Genomic DNA, 18,409 nt, shown 5'->3' with positions numbered 1-18,409 from the left:
ATTGTTGGAGGTTTACCCGAAGAGATTCTCCACAAATTTTGCTCTTTAACACAAATTGTTTTAAAAGTTGACTCTTTTTCAATTTTTCAAATCATGTAAAAACGTTTGAGGAAAAAACAAACCAATTGATCCTTTTTTGCTTCTATTCACAAACATTCAAAAGTCGTCTTTATTTTGTTTGTTATTGCGTGCCATTTCTCCACCAAATGTCCGTTTTTCTTTGCAAACGCCGTTCCAACAACTCTTTTCCAAATCCGTCAACTTTATAACCAGCTGGCAACTCTTTGAGCACTATTTTCCTTTTTTTTTGAATGAAAGTGTGAGTACGCACACGGGGCCTCTCATCAGCTGCTTTTCGTTTTCTAAAACCACTCGTTTGGGACTTCTAGGAACCCCTTCAATTCCCTTCTTTTTGGTTCTTTTCTCCAAATTTCTTCGCTCATTTTTGAAAGTGTTTGGAATCAGAAAAATAGAAGTGTGGAGATCTCTAAAGCCATACTTCTAAAAACCAAAAAGCCGGAAATTGGAAACGTTTCTCACGGCGACGTTGATGAACGAGTGAAGAAAAGTGAGAAAGGGAGATGGTTGGTTCCACAGAAAAGGAGATCATATCTATCTAGATTTGTTCTCGAATGCCAGTTAAACACGCTTTGACGGCGGAGGAAAGTTATTTGAAGGTCTCGTTGACTTTACTTTTCTTAATTTAATCTAATCTATGCAATTTCTCTAGGATAACTGCCAAAAATAATTTTCATGTGAATATTTCATTTATGTAAAAACACTTTTGTTTGAGTTTGACTTTCTTATTGCTATTTTGACTTCCTGTAAAACTTGCTGAATATAAAATTGCAGCAGGTTGACTATAAATTTTGATACTGTAAAAAAGTTTTCTTCCATTGACTCATATACATTCTATGAACGTTATTATTTTCAAACATAAAATCCTTACAATCTCAAAGTATTTTCCACACAAAATTTTAAACCAAAAGTATTTCAAGAGAAATACAAGAAATTCGGTAAGTTTTTAAAAGTGTCGCTAGTTCTCTAGAGATTGAACAAAATGCGTACGGTTCAAAATTTTTTCAAAATTGATTAAGCGAATTAGTTTTCCTATTTAGTTTAAATGGTTATATTTTGAAATTTTAATATGTTTTAGAATTTCAAAAAACTGTTTGCATAATTTCCGCATAAAATCATAGTTTCTCGACAAACGTTTTGTGAAGATTATCAACGATGGACGTTTATGTTTTTCACAATATCTTCTCACAACTTATTCTCAAAATCCATATTTGTTTTTTGCATTCTATACAAAATAAAATATGCCCATCAAACTCGAAACTAGCCTAAAAATGACTGAGATCCGAGAGGCGGGTGAAAAAAGTTTTTTTTTTTTAAGTTACGAACTTTAACCATAATAGTAGTGTTATTTGTCTTGGTTTTTTTTCAAAGCTACGAGAGTCACAATAGAAGATCGGCGTAATTTGTCTCAGAGAAAATTACAAGACGACATGTTGAAGATAGATGAGCTGATCAATGAAATCAGCACTAATCAGCTGGCTATTCTCTATCTTATAGCTTGTTCTTTCTATGCGGCCTGCGTCTCTTCAAATCCCTGCGGGTCGAATGTCACAATTCACCATCTCCTTTTCTCTTTCTTGCTCCATGTGCTTCTTTCTGTCCCCAGACTGGACCTTCTTGTGCTCTCCCACCCACACCGCCATCTTCCTTTCTCTCTTTGCCCCATCCTCGACTATCTGTATCTTCTTCGTTCTCACTTTTTATACTCGAGACTCTGTGGAAAAAGACACAGAAGACACACCAATGGCGTCAAAAATCTTTTTTTTTAGTTTCCCTCTGCCGGACACGATGCACATAGTTTCGGTGCGATTCTCTCAAGAGGATCCCCCATAATTATTTGTCACTCTAAATCTCAAGCTCTCTCATCCAGTTTTCATTCCCAATCTATCCATCTCCCTGTCACACTGAACTAGTGGAATGAATGTCAATATCATCAATCTGGACCACTGTTTTCATCTGTCTCGTTCAATTTTTTATCCCCGGGAAAAGCTATTATTTAGTGCTTCATTCCGTGTGTCTTGAGCTCATGGATACTTTGAAGACCTCATCTTTTTTGATTGAACAAACGTGACAAGACAATTTTATGAATTCTTAGAGAGTGTGTGTAATTTTAATTGCTTGCAGCATGCTTGACAGCTGCACTTACTGTTTTCCTTGAAATACGCAAACTTTCACTGATATGCCTAATTTTAGAAGTGTATTTTTGAAATTCAAAGGAAAAACTTAAAATTTACTTTCAAAATCTTTAAAGTAGCTGTTTTTATCAATCTAGAAAATGTCACTACAGATAAAAATATTGTATTGATATGTGGAGTCTTTTAATTGTGCTTTTCGTGAGTCAATAATTAAGATTGCATTTTTAATTTGGCAACAATTTAGAAATTTGTTATCTGGCAAATATGTTCTATGATACCGTAACTTTCTCAGATAACTTTAAGATTATTTTTTTGTCCATAACCTCTGTTCTCAACTTTAAGACATACAGTACCCCTTATACACAGCTCCCTTTTTTTGTTATTTTGAATTTTCTCTTCAACTATTCCCATTTTTGTCGGTCTTTTTCCAATTTACCCCAAAAAGTCCATCTCATCAAAAGCGCTTCAAGTCTTTTAGTTCTTATCCCCCATTCCTCTTTAAGCTCTTGAAACACAAAAAACAATTGCAGAAGAAAAGAAAAAAAGCAATTAACTAAGAAAGTGCACTCATCACAACTCTTCTTCTCGGTTCTTTTTCTGTCTCAATTATTCACGCAACAACGCTTACATGAAGTAGCAGTTTTTCGAGTGATTCTGACATTTCTATTCATTTGTTTCAAGTTTATGATTATTTTTAGATCCAAGTTTTGAGCAGATCCCGGAATCCTAGCATTCATCATTCAAAATGAAAACCACGAGATTTCAAAACAACTTTTTTCATTTCACCTACTCATAAATTCCATTCCGATTCAGTTATTGCTTTATTTTCAGAAATTTGGATTCTCATTTTCTTATTTTCGCTTTCGTTGGAAATAATATTCCCAAAAAATTTTCAGCCTTCATCTAGTGGCTCGAGTATCAAATGTCCAAGTCGGTGTCGATACCACAGGCACTGTCCGACTTGAAAAGGACATCCTTGAGACGGTTGAGCAGTGCACGTGGTGTTGGAAATAAGAAGACCGTTGTGAGCACTTCGACGCCGTTGAGTGGTTTTGTAATTTTGGTTGAACGAGAAGAGAAGGTTGTTCGGCTGTACGGTAAGTAAAAGATAATTTTATTTGACTAATTTATAAAAACATTTTGAAGTATTTTTATTGAAATAATTTGCAATTTTGATGAATTTTTACTGAAATTTTGTCAACGAACATTTGTACTAATGCGATTCTCCAAATCGTTGATGGCATCGGCAAAGTGGGCGTTTTTTTAACCTATATCGCAATTTTTTTCGCTTTTTTCAAGGTGTCTGGAAATCAGATATAAAGTGCTTTACAAATTTTATGCAGACTTCTGAAAAAATAATCGATTTCCATTACAGGAACTGCTGCGGAAAGAGCAGGATTGAGCATTGGAGATGAAATCGTTGGGGTAAATGACATGAAAATAGAAGGAAAAAGTTATGAGGAAGTCACAACTTATATTCAAGAAGTTTGATAAAATTTATGATACTTTCTTGCAAAATTTCAAATTTCAGTGTATTCGTCGAAAAATCATTCAGCTGAAAGTTAGACGTCGTGCATTAGAAATTCCAGCAGAAAATGAAGCTTCTGTTTTTAACTGTGAGTAAAAAAAAGTTTATACTTTTTCCTTTTTAATACTTAGTTTTTGTTTAATTTCAGGCACAAATTCGAATCGTATGATAACGGATGCATATCTAGTTTCCGTGGATAAGGATCATATCAAGGAAGTTACTAAACGGCTGAAAAAGTGAGTAATCTTTTTTTGAGAGAGATTTTCTTCTCTGCGATACTATCTGTGAGAAGCGGAACGTGTAAAGAACGGAAAGAAGAGTTCTTAAGTGCTCTCTATTTATGGTATATGCATAAACAGTGAATATATGACAAATAGTGCAAATACCACTAAGATTTGGTTTTTGGCAAATCAATGTTCTTGAAAAGTTCTCATATTTATTTCATTTCACTTAAAAAATTCATCTCTCTTCATTTTCTTTAAAATCTTTGTTGTTCACTCGTCGACCTGCTTTCTAGAAATTAATTAATGGCCTCGAAACTTTCTGACGGGCAGGGAAACACAAAAACACTGAGATTATGAATGTGAGCTAATTTGGAATTCTCGTTCGTCCAGTCTTCACAACTATATAGGTCACATTCTAGTATTTCACACAGTTAGTCGGCACGTCTAGTATGTCACAAACCAATAATCTGTCAAGGTGAAGACAAAAAATGGAGAAAAAAAAAGAGAAAAAACGGAGAGTTCCGTCGTCAAATATATCAATAAATCTAGTGATTAATCAGTCAACCTGGCGATTCTTTTTTATGTCTCCCTGATATTCTATTTCACAGTCAGTGGCATTTTCAAGTAATAGAACCTCCCATTGCGCTTATCACACTCATTCTCTCTTTCTCATTCCTTTTTTCTTATTCTTTCATCAACTTTTTAAATGTTTCTGTCTCATTACACTATTTATCAAAAAACTATCATCACTCAAATTCTGTGTTCTCTTCGTTTCGAAGGTTGTCTGACTTGTGATAATTGCAGGTTGTTAGGGTTTCAGAACGTTACAGTTCTTTATTACAATTTACTACGCTTTTGAGATTTTTTGTATGTTCACAGTTAGCTAAACTCTTGCCTAGCTTTGGAATAACATGTTACTTTCAATTTATTGATTCTTGTATGTTTTGAAAAGCAATGACTTTTAGCACCCTTTTAGCACGACTGAAACTATCAGAAAAAGATTTTATACAGCTGCAGCTAAAATTTCAACACACTTTTTCAAAGGAAATGTTCTGCAAAACTTTAATTCAATCGTCAAAAATTGAATAAGGAGCAACGACTGCCGTTCTCTCAAATTACAAAGAGTCACAGAATTTTATTTTCGGGGGAATACCTTTCCAAAAATGGGTGAAAGGTCATAACGAATACATCAAACTCCAACACATTAGACACACATTGTTATTTATTGACATAAACCATTTATTGCTTTCCATTCGTCTCCTCACTTTTCCTTGTCGACAATTGTCAATTGCACCGTTCTTTCCAAACCCAAAAATTTAACAAATAATTATTGAATCCGTTTACACTTTCTTTTTTTCCATTCAACCCTAACCGTTCCTCTTTTTGTCATCATTGTGCAAATTTCATGCATCATAAATTTTTGAGGACGGTACGGTTTTTGTGTAGTTGTGGATCGGTTAACTGTTTGGTGATGGACACAGTTATCGCGACTTTAACAAAATTTTGCTTTTATATTTGTTATCAAGTGGCAAATTATTTTAAGTTATCATTATCAGTGGAGCAGAAGATATTTTATTACTTTTCTAATGTTTCGAAAATTTCAAGGAGTATAGGAATAATTTGCAATTTTTGGAAATATATTGGGTTCGAATTCTAGAAATTAGTCTGTATAATTTAAATATTGTTGATTCAAAAATTATTTTTTCAGCTACTATATGTAATATTCATTTTTAGAACCTTTCATTTTCTTAGTGTTTTGCTACTTTCCCGATATGTCTCATCATTGCTTAAAAATATTTATACATCATAGCCACCACCTTCTAAATCGTGGTTTTCATAAATATGTATTTGTATACATCTTTTCCCCAATAGGAAGGGATGCGCAAACGGGACCTCAAATGTAAAGCTGGTGATGAGCAAACATAAAAGTAGAAGAAGCGCGCACGAAAGATGATGAAGATGCAATACGGACTGTGTGTGAACAACTACAATACCGTCTATTGTTTCGACCCTCACTCACTCTCACCTTCCTCTTTTCCCTCAACCTGCACCACTTTGTATACAATTGTCATGAAGAGAGTCAGGCTGAATGGGGAATTATTCTAGGACTAGATTTGGTTGATGTTGGGTGACCAGCATGGTTTTCCACATTTTCATCTTCATAATGATTTTTGGAAGAGAAAATCAAAACCAACATTATGATCGAATGTTCTTCAAATTGTTTTGGTAACACCTCTTACCACACTTCGTAATAATAATAAGTACGTGTCAAGTTGTTTAGTCACAAAACCGAGTATGTCAATTTTTCAATCCAAACTGCAAACATTCAGTTTTGATTTTTTACAAAGTCTGGGTTCTCCTCAAATTTTACTTTTAAACTTTTTGATTTTCAAAAAATTGAAACTCAACTACATTTTTTTTTTTCTTATTAGACCACTCTTTTGAAAATGAATTGAGCCTCTAATTAGATTCACTCCATAAGTGGAATGCATTCAATAAATATAACTTGGGATTTAACAATTTATATTTCGTTTGGTTTAAAATACGTCAGCTCTTGTTGGAAAAATGAGACTTTACTTTTTTGTATTTTATTCCAATAAACATGTTAGTGAGAAGCACTCCGATACAAAAACTAATTTATTGATCTCTTTTGAAATCTGAGAACATTCGAACTTTAGCGAACGGGAAAAATGGTGTGGAGCAAATATTTAGGTTTTGGATTTTTTGTTGTTTTTTAGATGTCAGATTATATAATAGCTTTTGGTATCTTTTACATATATTTGCAACTTGCTGTTCAATTTAAAAACAGATCGTTGGGACATTATATTTAAATATACACCCGTACTAATATCAAACTATAGATTTTTTAGACTGAAGTTTGAGAAAATATCTAACGTATTCTTAATTAGAACCTATGTAGTCATATATCCTCTGTCATACCTCATTAATAATCCGCATCCTTTACCTCACCTATCCACAGAGTATATAACCTTGTCTAATTAGACTCCCCAATCCCCTTTTCCCGCTCTTTGCCTGCCATATCGTGAAACGCCCTGATTGTCAGGATAATTGGCATACATATATGCACGGGCACTCTTTTTCTCTACCTCCTCTTCACCTTTATTGACAATACAATGTGCAAAAAGGTCACAATACCGAGGTATAATACTCTCTTTTTGACAGTCGATGTATTTATTTCATTTTCACATTTTCACCAAAAATATTGAAAATAACCAGTTGGATAGAAAAGAGATACATACAAAATAGAGAAAATACACACATAATCCCATCTCTTTTCATTTTCCCTTATTCTTTCGTTTTTTACTTCCGTTGGTGGGTTTCGTGGTGGTGGGTGCGTTTTTTTTTCCGTGCCTTTCCACCCATCGTTCCATCCCATCATTCCACCGACCCATCATTCCGACACGAACACATCATCATTCATTGTTATTGTCATCCTTTTCATATATACCTGGACCTATTCCCCCATCAAATATAGATCAAATCCATCATCTCTGCCCGACAAAGCTTGTACCAAAAAAGGAGAAAAAGCAGGTGTCGTCAATAGGCTTCACGCTTCCGGACCGGCAGGTGTTCGGGTTTGAGACTGAACAACTGAAGAAACAACGTTCACATTAGCCCCCGACCCAAACCGATTGAGATGCTTATCGGTCAAAACTAGCCGAGTGTGGGTGAGAGAGAGAAGGTTTAACGGTGGTCTCCTTTGATTTCCCGACAACTAAACTCCCAATGATGATGATGAGAGAACGGTCTTTTTGATGGTTTTATGAAACCTCATAAAATTCATATCATTCTGGGAAAAGGTCAGTTCACTAAAAGTGGGAGCATAGGTGAAAGTTTCGTATTAGAAAAATTTTATAAAAAGTTACCTGCATATTCTTTTTGGCGCTCAAAATTTGCAGCTAGAAATTAACTATGCCCTGGTGTCGATTTTTCAATAACCGAATGCCTTTTTCAATAACAGTCCTAGAAATACTTCACTTTATTTGAATTATTGACTCATACGCCCAATCATCCGCACAATATTTTTTCACCTTTTGTTTGAAATATGGAAAAAAACCATAACTTATAAGTAACCCTTTTGAAAATATTTGACACGTATTCGTTTGTTTGTTGCCATTTTTCGATTTCTTTTGATGTCATTGTAAGCATTTGCCAGTTGACTTTCATATGTCTGCCTCTCTTATACATTAAAACCCCAATTTATATTCAATTAATTAGTTGGCACGGAGTGGTTGCTCTGGCGTGACAATACATACGTCACCATTGTTTAAATTTCTGATTATTTTTGCAAGATCAAGAAATTTTAGAAAGATGTGTTTTTAATAAACCCAGAAATACACTTATTTCTAAGTTTCGAGGTTATGCAAATACTGATAGTTCTGAATCATCTGTTATTCCATATTTCCATGTTTCTATTTCTTATCGCATATTTCACATCCTCCTACGCATGTTATCAACTCTAGTGATTGTGAGTTTTGTTGCATTCACACTCTTCGTTTCAAAGGTGTTTTGCTGTTGTCGTACCGTTGCCCAATGAATCATAATTATTGCTAGTACTAATTCAAAATCGTTTTGCAGAGAATACCCCGAAATTCACACATATGACATGGAGTACATTGCTGCAACATCTGGACCACCATCAGTTGCTCCACGGGGTTCAGTTCACACAAATGGATTTGGGATCGAAAGAGGATCTCTCCGTCGTCCACCTGAACAATTTGAAATGCAAGAAAAGAAAAGGAAAGAACAAGAAAATACATTTTTGAGAAGTTCATTGCGAAAATCCAAGAAGCTTCAAGCTCTGGCACGAAATGTAGATCCACTTACTAGTGAGTTGATTTTTGATAAATTGCCTTTGAGTGTTTGATTTTTGTTTTATTTAGATGAACCCATGAAAGTGACGTCATTTGCTAATCCACTCGCTGAAGTTGAAGAAACTCCATCGAGAAAGACGGAAAATGGAGCAACAAGGATAACTGTTGGAGAGGAAGTTCTAGAAAGTTCAGAAGTTCTTATTGACGAGGAAAATAAGGATTCTAGGCGTGAGTAATTTATTTTTGACAAATGATTGTGAGAGAAGCATTTTTCTGATCTTTAAAATCAAATTAATTTTTGGCTGAGTACAGCAGAACTAAAACATTCTGGAATGCTAGAACTTTAAACACACTCAAAAATCAATATTCTCAAAATTAGTTTTTTTTTCTTTTACAGAAACAAAATTTATCAAGATTATATTTTCAGAGCTTGACGAAGTAATTATATCTGTTGAACGAATTGCATCAAAGCTCTCTTCAATGCAAGGGCGCGAAAGTGACGTCGCAATGCTTCGAGATTTCTTCGCAGCTCCACCAATTCAAGCTGCTATTGAACAAACAGTTAAGCAGAACGGGAAATGCGGAACAACATCATCTGGAATTGGAACCGATTCTGGCGGTGATTCTTCGTCGTGTACATCTTCCCCCATCCCACCAGTTATAATGAATGGGAATGGAAAATCAGAGAGATGCCCATCAACATCATCTTCATCTTCTGTATCTCCAAGAAATGCTCCAAATGTTAAAGTAGTTGAAGTTGTGAAGGATGAGGATAGTTATCTTGGCGCAACGGTTCGAAATGAAAATAATAAAATAATAGTCGGAAGAGTTGTGAAAGGAGGAATTGTAGAAAAGATGAACTTATTCCAAGAAGGTGATGAACTACTTGAATTGAATGGATCTTCATTGAAAGGAAAGCAAGTGAACGAGATCTGTGACATCCTTCGAAATCTTTCGGGGCCAATTACTTTTGTAGTTGCACCAAAAGAAGAACAAGACACCGAACAACCAACTGATACGGCTACAAATACTGTCACAGCAAAGAAGTCTCAACAGCATGTCCAACATCTTCGAGCCCTTTTTGATTACGATCCAGAAGATGACGTGTATGTACCTTGTAAAGAGTTGGCAATGAAATTTCAAAGAGGAGATATTCTACACGTGTTAAACACAAAAGATGATAACTGGTGGCAAGCATATAGAGATGGAGAAGATATTCAACATTCATTGGCAGGATTAATTCCTAGTTCCTCGTTTAGACAACAGTGAGTTTGAAACAAAGAGTTAAGATTTTTTGTAAACGGAGTAACTCATTTTTGAGTGATTTCTAATTTTTTTTTTCCTATTTCCAGAGTAGTCCTATACGCTGATGAAGTTGAACGAGAGCAAGAGCAAAAACGAAAAGAATGCAAAGGAAAGAAAAAGAAGAAGCTCGAGGTCAAAAAAGGGGCTGACGAGGAAAATCTTCCAGCAATCGGAGTATATTCTGACTTCCTGACTTATGAAGAAGTTGTGCTTGAACTACCAAAAGCCACACATCGAAGACCGATTGTTCTCTGTGGAGCTGAAGGAGTTGGATGTTTGAAGCTGAGAGACCGTCTTCTGGAATCAGATCGGATAACGTTAGCTTGCCCAGTTCCATGTGAGTTGTGAAACAAGTTACACAAGATACATATAAACTCTGTAAGACAATTTTCTAGGAAGATCCTTACTTTCAGATACTTCTCGAACCCCAAAAGAAGGCGAATTCAACGGAGTTCACTATCATTTTGTATCAAAACAAAAATTCCACGAAGATGCCAAATCTGGAAAGTTTGTCGAATTTGGTGAATATCAAAAGTTTTGGTACGGAACAGCCAAGAAGGATGTTGTTAATGTAATTGAACGTGGAAAAACATGTGTCATGACATTGAAAGCTGAGGTAAAATTAATTTTCATTTATCATTCTTTATCACAAATTTCAGAGTCTCGGAGCGATTCGATCTCCAGATATTCAACCATACATAATATTTATTGCTGCACCATCACTTTATATTCTTCGAAGACAACGAGAAGTTGAAGGAACTTTTGGAGTGAAAGATGATGAGTTGAAAGCAATTTTGACACAAAGCAAAAGTATTGAACAGGTTTGTAAACTTTAGGCAATACACATCTAGGGAAATTAATTCAATATCTGTTTCCAGAAATACGGGCACCTTTTCGATGGAATCATAGTCAACATCGATTTTGAAAAATCATTCCGTGAGCTGAAGCAAATTCTAATGAAAGTGAATACGGAGCCAATGTGGGTGCCGGCTACATGGACAGCGTGCTAATTTGTAATCGAAAAAATCATAATTATCGGTTCGTCGAGTACTCCCAAAATCATAAAAATCGATATCTAGTCTTCAATTGTCATCATCTCTCCCCGGTCTTTGTATTCTTAAAATTCCCATTGATCAGATCATTCCCATTATGACGCTTTTATTGTTTTGGATTTTTTAATTCTACACATTCCCCTATGGGTATTTTATGAGCTGTGATTTTGTTTTCTTTGAATAATCATGAATAATTAAAAACAAGTTTGCAAATGTTTATTTTGATGAATTGTTTTTTTTTTGATTACATCCAAAAGATATGAGGTAATCCGAAAAAGATGATTATTGCAAAAGGCACTGTTGAAATGAACAAGTAAAACCAGAAAATGCAGGTAAAAAGGCACTGTATGAGCAGATATTGCAATGGGATGAGAAATGTTTGAAAACAAAGGATTGATTATAAGAAAAATGAGAAAAGAAACCGAAATCGAATCGAAAATTTAAAGGCCTCGGATATACACGAATTTTTAATTTTTGGGACGTTGTGAAAATGTATAAATTATTTAAAAAAAAACAAAAGGTTATTGGAGAAATAAAAACTATTTTTAACTAATTTTTTTATGTGGAGGTTTTCTTGTAAACTAAAAAATTCTAATTTTATTTGACATGTTTAATCAGAAGAGACACCATCATCATCTTCTTCCATCTCCTCATCTTCAGGAGCTTCAGATGGTTCACCATCTTCACATTCCTCTTTCAGATATTTCTCAATTCCACCAATTTTGAGATCTCCACCGGATGCAAGGATTTGCCTGAAAATTGTGATTTGTTGAAATTGAATTGTTGCGTTTGTTTTTAAAAAATGTTAATCTTGTAAATGTTTCCAAATTGAAACATCAATGTTTCTGTGGAATATAACTCACAATTTTTCGATATCAGATCTCGTTGGCAACGGATGATCGATGAAAAAAGCAGGGAAGCATTGGCCGAGCTGTTTCTTGATCTCCTTGATATGCCCCAATCGATTGTCTACACACCGTTCAGCACACAAAGGATGACTCTCGCGCATATGCTTCATTACAGTCTCCTTGCATTGGTTTCCAAAAGAACACGCCGAGCAAGAGTACAGCTCAACACCATCCATATGAGTGTAAGCGTGCTCGGGAAGGCGACTATTTGTCTGTTTTCCGCACTTTTCGCAGTAGCAGAATTCATTAACCTTCTTTTTGTAAAACTGAGCTCCACCGATAAGAATCGAAACGGAACGAGCAACTACTGCGTCTTCCTTCTGCTTTTTTGACTTTTTTGATCGAATATTGAAAGCTCTTCGCCATTTTTTCTTGGAGCTCTTTGAGCTAGTGATAGGAGTTGTTTCTTCTCCTTCACCATCATCATCTTCATCTCCTTCTCCATCTTCGTCCTCATGCTCCTGCTCATGTTCCACTTCATCGTCTTCTCCCAACTCTTCCATTTCCTCATCATTAAGAATCAGAGGCTTCTCCTCTTCTTTGATAGCACTATCATTCGACGCTTCCTCATCAACTGGCACAGCCGGTGAAGCTTCGTGACTACTACTCACCATTGAAACCAGATCTTTGTGTTCACGAGGGGCTGCCGCCGGGAATTTGTTCTTCCGTTTGCTCTCCTGAGCAAAAAGCGAGGAGATTCCGAAACAGGACGCGGACATTTCCTTGACATCGTCTTGATACTCTCCAATACGATCCTCGACACAATCGTCAGTTCCATGCTCTTTCTTTCCATGGACTTGCACAGATTGGGAGCGATCATGCCCAAAGTTGCAGTATTTACAAGTGTAGCGATTGATTCCTTTATCTTTGGCCATATGCCACAGAATGTGGAAGCCACGGATCTGAAACGAAAGTTTTTAGTAAGACATCCGGTCTATTTGTTAAAGGTGCAACTTTTACTATGATTTGTTGATATGAAAGGTATATTAATTTGCGTTAAAATGCAGTTTTAAAAGTGTTTATTTTGTATTTTTTGAAACAGTACAACCGAAAACTCACTCTATTCTGCATGGTTTTTCCACAAAGTCTGCATTGAAGTGGATGATCTTCATCTGGTACAAGCTTCAGAGGTCCGAAACCTAAATTAAAATTTATTTTATAAATATTCGTGTTGTCTGCTTGTTGTATTCGATTATTTTAGAGCAACGCCGATCATTTTCCCTCAATTTTTTGTTTCAGAGAATTTGTGAAATTCAGTATCATATTTTATTATTGCGTTGGTGATTTGTTTCACAACCGATTTGTTGGGGAGAGAGATTGAGGAAGTCAATGGTATTGGTCAAAGTAATCTAAAAATCAGGGGACACATAAAAAAATTACATTGTAAAAGTAACAACCAAATGAGGAGATGAATTGTGAATAAAAAAAAATAAATGAGACGAAAATTCAAAGATCGCTGGGATTTGTTGTGCTCTAGGGGGGGATAGGGGAAACCATAATATCAAGAAAAATTGAGAAAAATCACAAATGGGTAACCTAGAATGAAACTATGATAAATATGAAAATGGGTAGAAGTTGAAGAAGAGAAATTTTGAGAATAGAAAAAAAAATGAAGAATGAGGTAAAAAAGTGGAGGGTCAGGTCACAACACGATAAAAAAACGGAACGAAAAATAGAAAAATAACCGGGCTCACCACAACGATTACACAATATTGATTTAAAGAGAACACTAGTAAAAATGGGAGATCAGATGGAGAAGGGCGCCGTTTTTTGTCATAACAGGAAAGTTCATGGGGAAAGTATAGAAAAATAAATAAAAAAGTTAATGAATGAAGCAGAAAGAAAACGGGGCAGACAGGTAATAAGAACTCAACTTCGGTGTGTAACGGTCACATTTTGTGCAAACTTTTCATAACTGATTTTTAGACAATTTTCAAAAGATTTTTTACCGCAAAAACTAATTTTGCAAACTTTTAAAACTCAAATCGGAGGAAACAACCGGCGCGCTCTTCTTCTCATCACCCATTTTCTGATTGGAGAAGCAAACAAAATAGAAGGTTCCTAATGAACATTTCCTGACATGACAACTACAACAACATCGGTTTACGGAGACAACAACGGTCCGATGGTTATCTTGAAATCTGTACCGTTTGAAGTGCTACCAGCAGTGCCTGCGGTTGAAGAGCAAAGACTTGACAATCCGGGAAGTTTCGACTTTTGTGAATTCTGAAATTTGTGGAGGTGGAAATGAGAATAGAGAGATGAGAAGGTAGGAGGAATAGGAGGAGGAAAGATGGATAGGAAAACACAAGGATATCACACTCAGGCAATAGGTTGTTTAGAAAGTTTGGATAGATTAGAGTTCTAATTACTTCCCAAAACTTTTGAAAGTTTTCAGAGAGCGGGAGGAAAAAATTAATCACACAGCAAGTAAAGAATTTGCAGGATTTGAAGATTGTGACGTAGTAGATGATATTCCGTGACCTCTGGATCTTACCCGTTGAGCGTTGGCTGCTTGTTGTGCTGCATAGGCGATTTCAGCTTTTGCGGCAGTCGGTCCGGGTATCGTTCCATTTTTAGTTCCGAGCAGTTCCATGGAGAGATCCTGCAAAACCCGGGCACATAGATTTCACTCGGTTAGTGAGGTTGGGGAGGGAGGTTTTGTTTATGGTTGTTTTTCTAGTATTTTTTGAAAGATATTCATTTTGTGAGAGGGTGGAAGAATTACAGATGCATGCCAAGCAAAAAATGCAACTTAAATTGGGAATAAATTAAGTTGGCTGATATGGAAAGTCAACTTAATTCACCACCAATTTTTATTCACAGACACATTCACAAATCACAAAACCATGCAGATATTAGAACATATCACCAAACGTAGAAGTAGATGGAGTGGTTAGACGAAGGATTGATAGTTACAAGATAGAGATAAGTGAGACCAACACCAAACGACACCAACCTGGTAGCCGGCCAAATCAGCCGAACCACCCGTCCACTGCGGGCTCGCGCGATGTCCGTGACGATGTGCAACGAAAAGCTCGTGATTTAACTCCTGGAAGAGATAGAGAGATGGTGTGTTTGTTCAGTTGAAGTTGATTCGAATGTAGTTGAATGGTTGAGTTGGTTTTTGGTTACTAGTACGATAACAACACAAATGCGCTCATTTCTTTTGGTTTTCTATTAGTGTGAAGCTTTTAAAGAACGATATATGTATATGTTTAACATTCTGAAAAATCTGAAAAATGTGCTTCTAGTAATAGCTCGATAAAATACTAATTCAAAACTATAAAATTACGGCTTACAACATATAGTTTTACAACATTGACCAAATAATAAGTGACTGATAAGTGATTGGGTGAGAGCGCAGATGCGAGTATTCCAAACTAACCTGACACTTTTGAAACAATTCCAGCGAACGATCCTCCATCATATCTGGATCAATTCTGCCATGGGCTTTCGACTGATGATTCTCCATTTGATCTTTACGGTAATGCTCGACACTACATCCCTCATGCTTGCAGCGGAAACGGAAAATCAGTTCATCCTTCGCCAAGTGGAAGAACATGTGCATTTGTCGGGCTCCAGCAGTCACGGGCTTCTGACATTTAGAGCATTCTCCGAGCACACGCTTTTTCGAAATGCTTGACGTCTTCTTTGTTTCCGTTTCAACACTTCTATCGGGAGTGGAGCCAAAGAGAGCGGCGACGTTATCGAGAACAGAGATTGGATTCAACGAGTCCAACAAGGGATCTTCATCGTGTGGCATCTCACCGTCATCATACTTTGTTTTTCGGGCGCCTCCACCGAAAAGCGTTGCGAGTGTGGAAGTGCTGTCAATGTTGAGATCGTCGACAGAGAACAATGTAGCTGCAACTAACAAAAATCTTTAATTTGGAAATTCTCGAAGCAAGATGCGAGTTTTTTGTTGTTTTTTTTTCAAAAACCGTCATGTAATTTTCAAGAAAGTAATCAACTAGCGAAACTTTGAAACTTCAATTTTTGAAAACTCACGGTGATCATTTTCCTCATTTTCAGGTGTCTGGGCATGGCTGAAAGAGTTCAAGCTGGCCAAAAACGATTCCGCACTCGGAGCAGCCAATTCCATAGTTGTTATGGCTTCGGTGGCAGATGTGGGCACATAGGGACGTTTTCTGCCACTGGAGCTTCTTGTGGAAGAACTTTGTGCTTTATGTTCACCAATTTCTCCATTAATTCCAGTAAAATCGAGAAGCTTGAGAAAGTCTGCAGTAGCTTGAGCCGTTTGCTTCTCTTTTTCTTTGTGATGATTTACAATTGCAGTAGCAGCAGCTTGAGCCGACGCAGTTGCAGCTGACGTGGCACTACCATTCGAAGTTGAGGTGTTTCTTCCGGAAGATGGTGAAGAGTTCATTCCACGGTGATAACTTGTCGGTGAGTATGGAGATGCAGATGTAGAAGAAGATGGATGATTTTTTGCATTCACTCGTTCCGAGACATTCAGTGAGAATGCACTGTCCATCAGAATTTGTAATCTCCGTTTTGCTTTCACATTGTCCACATAAATGAACTTGCTCATATTTTTCTGATGTGATGAATGAAGATGCTCTCTCATTTGTGCATCAGAAGCTCGTTCTACGAGACACATTGGACATTGAAATGGAAGCCATTTGAGATGTTCTGTCTTAATGTGAATCTCCATTTCTTCTGAATTAGCTTTTGTGACTCCACATTCAACACAACTCAATTGCATCGAAGGAGTATGGTTGGAGATGATGGTTGGATCGGTTGGATAAAGTCCACTGTTGGATGTTAAGGATGTTGAAGTAGTGTTCCCATTCTGTTTCAGACGATTTGCAATATCCTCGATTCCATTTTTTGAGCCATTGGAGGTCATTGAGACTGAAAAAGATTTATACAGAGTTTTCTCCAGAAGTAAATTGATAATAATAGTTTCTCGTTGTTTTTGTTTTCTAATTTCAATATAGATTCTCCGAAGATTCTGATAAAAATTGAAACTTTTCCCAAAAACGTGATGAAAAAGTATAATAGTTTTCAAATTTAAACATTTCCAACAGATTGTTCCAGAAGACGTATTATAATTTTAATATAAAAAACCAACCTGTTGCGTTGATACTCTCGAGAAAATTTCGACGACTTTCCTCAAAAACGTCTAACTGGTCGGGAGAATTTGATAGACTTGCGTTCAGTATAATCTCGTTGTCCTCTCCGCTGATGCTCATCAGGTGATCTGGAAAACATAGTTGTTGAGAGCTCGCAGCTTCCTTCACACAGTTTGCACAGTGACAGAGAGCACTGCTGCTCCTCAATGTTGATTCGCCGATTTTTTTTTTGAGAATATCTACGCCGAAACGAACGAAACGACAGCGAAAAAGCGACAGATATTTGCGGCGCGGAGAGCTGTCTTCTTCTTCTTATTCTTCAAAAACAGAAAATGAAGCAGCGCCTCTTACCTGGTGTTGACGATCACACGACGAGTCTCGTGGAGAAGGAAAGCAACGATGAGAAGTGTAGGTACGCTGAAAGAAAAATGAGAAAATGAGAGAATTCGGAAGAGGAGAAGATGAATGAAAGAATGCTCGTACAAAGCGTCAGGAAGAAGAAGAAGAAGAAATTGATAACGGGGTGATGATGACGGAGAAGAGGAGGTGACGAGGAAAGAAAGTGGCGTCGCCCCGGTTGACGAGGTTTTATGAGCCGGCAAAATTGCGAAACGGCACGCCGATACACTTCTGAATACAAAAAATTTTTTAGCAAGTGGTTGAACTTTTTTTAAAAACAAAATTGATAAAATGCATAGGATAACAGTATTCAATTTGCAATGGAAATATTCTAATAAAAATTTTCTTGAGGAACAATTTAAAATTTCAAACGATGATGGAAGAAGGCAAAAAAAGAAGTTAGAAAACAATTCATAGCAATTACCAGCTCACATTTTCGGAACTTCTTGTTTATTAGATGAATACAACATCTACAGTAATCGAAAAAAGCAACCTAGATTTTTACATGTATTGACGTGATGAGGTGATTATGATGATGATGATCACCGGGATGAAGAAAATAAGAAGAAGAGAAAGAAACCGGAGGAGACATCTGACGCTCTGACTCGAAGAGATGGCTGCGTCTGTTGGCAGCAGCCGTCCCAACGAGAAGAAGAGGAAGAAGAGGACATTGGGGGCACCGAGCCCACCGCCATCATCACAATACAGCGCACACACACACAAGCACACATACTGACACACACACGACGACCGATCGACCGCACACAGGCACACACAGAGCGGGTGGAGACTGCACACAGTGTCCACAGAAGACGGCGACGACGGTTGATGACGATGACGGCGCGA

At 36.7% G+C, this 18,409-nt stretch overlaps 2 protein-coding genes and 4 non-coding genes across 10 annotated transcripts; 2 read left to right on the top strand and 4 right to left on the bottom strand.

The window, feature by feature from the left end:
• Positions 1–2,712: 2,712 nt before the first annotated feature.
• C01B7.15 lies at positions 2,713–2,885 on the bottom strand. Its single transcript, NR_069114.1, has one exon. It is a non-coding gene; the product is annotated as an Unclassified non-coding RNA C01B7.15 (non-coding RNA).
• C01B7.12 lies at positions 2,740–2,885 on the top strand. Its single transcript, NR_069115.1, has one exon. It is a non-coding gene; the product is annotated as an Unclassified non-coding RNA C01B7.12 (non-coding RNA).
• A 218-nt stretch (positions 2,886–3,103) lies between these two features.
• Positions 3,104–11,372, top strand: magu-2 (MAGUK p55 subfamily member 5). Of its 2 annotated transcripts, NM_001368460.3 has the most exons (11): positions 3,104–3,310; positions 3,589–3,698; positions 3,745–3,829; positions 3,890–3,977; positions 8,565–8,815; positions 8,870–9,028; positions 9,228–10,065; positions 10,153–10,442; positions 10,519–10,721; positions 10,765–10,926; positions 10,984–11,372. In NM_001368460.3, the coding sequence occupies exons 1-11, from the start codon at positions 3,136–3,138 to the stop codon at positions 11,113–11,115; spliced, it is 2,493 nt and encodes an 830-aa protein (NP_001355433.1). In that variant the 5' UTR covers positions 3,104–3,135; the 3' UTR covers positions 11,116–11,372. The 2 variants fall into 2 exon arrangements, with proteins under 2 accessions (NP_001355433.1, NP_001379587.1); NM_001392569.1 differs by lacking the exons at positions 3,104–3,310; positions 3,589–3,698; positions 3,745–3,829; positions 3,890–3,977 and having other exon boundaries at positions 10,984–11,370.
• Positions 7,204–7,502, bottom strand: C01B7.10. The gene has a single exon (NR_069113.1). It is a non-coding gene; the product is annotated as an Unclassified non-coding RNA C01B7.10 (non-coding RNA).
• On the bottom strand, positions 7,575–7,764 carry C01B7.9. The gene has a single exon (NR_069112.1). It is a non-coding gene; the product is annotated as an Unclassified non-coding RNA C01B7.9 (non-coding RNA).
• sup-37 (C2H2-type domain-containing protein) lies at positions 11,355–17,587 on the bottom strand (the record flags this gene model as incomplete). 4 transcript variants are annotated; one of them, NM_171493.9, is made up of 9 exons in its annotated part: positions 11,355–11,909; positions 12,021–12,967; positions 13,125–13,204; positions 14,213–14,291; positions 15,025–15,117; positions 15,454–15,932; positions 16,077–16,943; positions 17,164–17,292; positions 17,516–17,581. In NM_171493.9, 8 exons carry the CDS (start codon positions 17,282–17,284, stop codon positions 11,768–11,770), a joined length of 2,808 nt encoding a protein of 935 aa, NP_741578.1. The 4 variants fall into 4 exon arrangements, with proteins under 4 accessions (NP_741578.1, NP_001256110.1, NP_001368145.1 ...); NM_001269181.4 differs by lacking the exon at positions 15,025–15,117 and adding an exon at positions 14,563–14,670 and having other exon boundaries at positions 11,356–11,909; positions 17,516–17,587; NM_001380714.1 differs by lacking the exons at positions 14,213–14,291; positions 15,025–15,117; positions 17,516–17,581 and adding an exon at positions 14,563–14,669 and having other exon boundaries at positions 11,768–11,909; positions 13,125–13,203; positions 17,164–17,284.
• Positions 17,588–18,409: the final 822 nt, after the last annotated feature.

This window comes from Caenorhabditis elegans, chromosome V (assembly GCF_000002985.6).
Source record: "Caenorhabditis elegans chromosome V".
NCBI classification, from domain to species: Eukaryota; Metazoa; Nematoda; class Chromadorea; order Rhabditida; family Rhabditidae; genus Caenorhabditis; species Caenorhabditis elegans.
The sequence above is the reverse complement of the archived record's forward strand: the minus strand, read 5'-3'. Positions and strand labels throughout refer to the sequence as shown.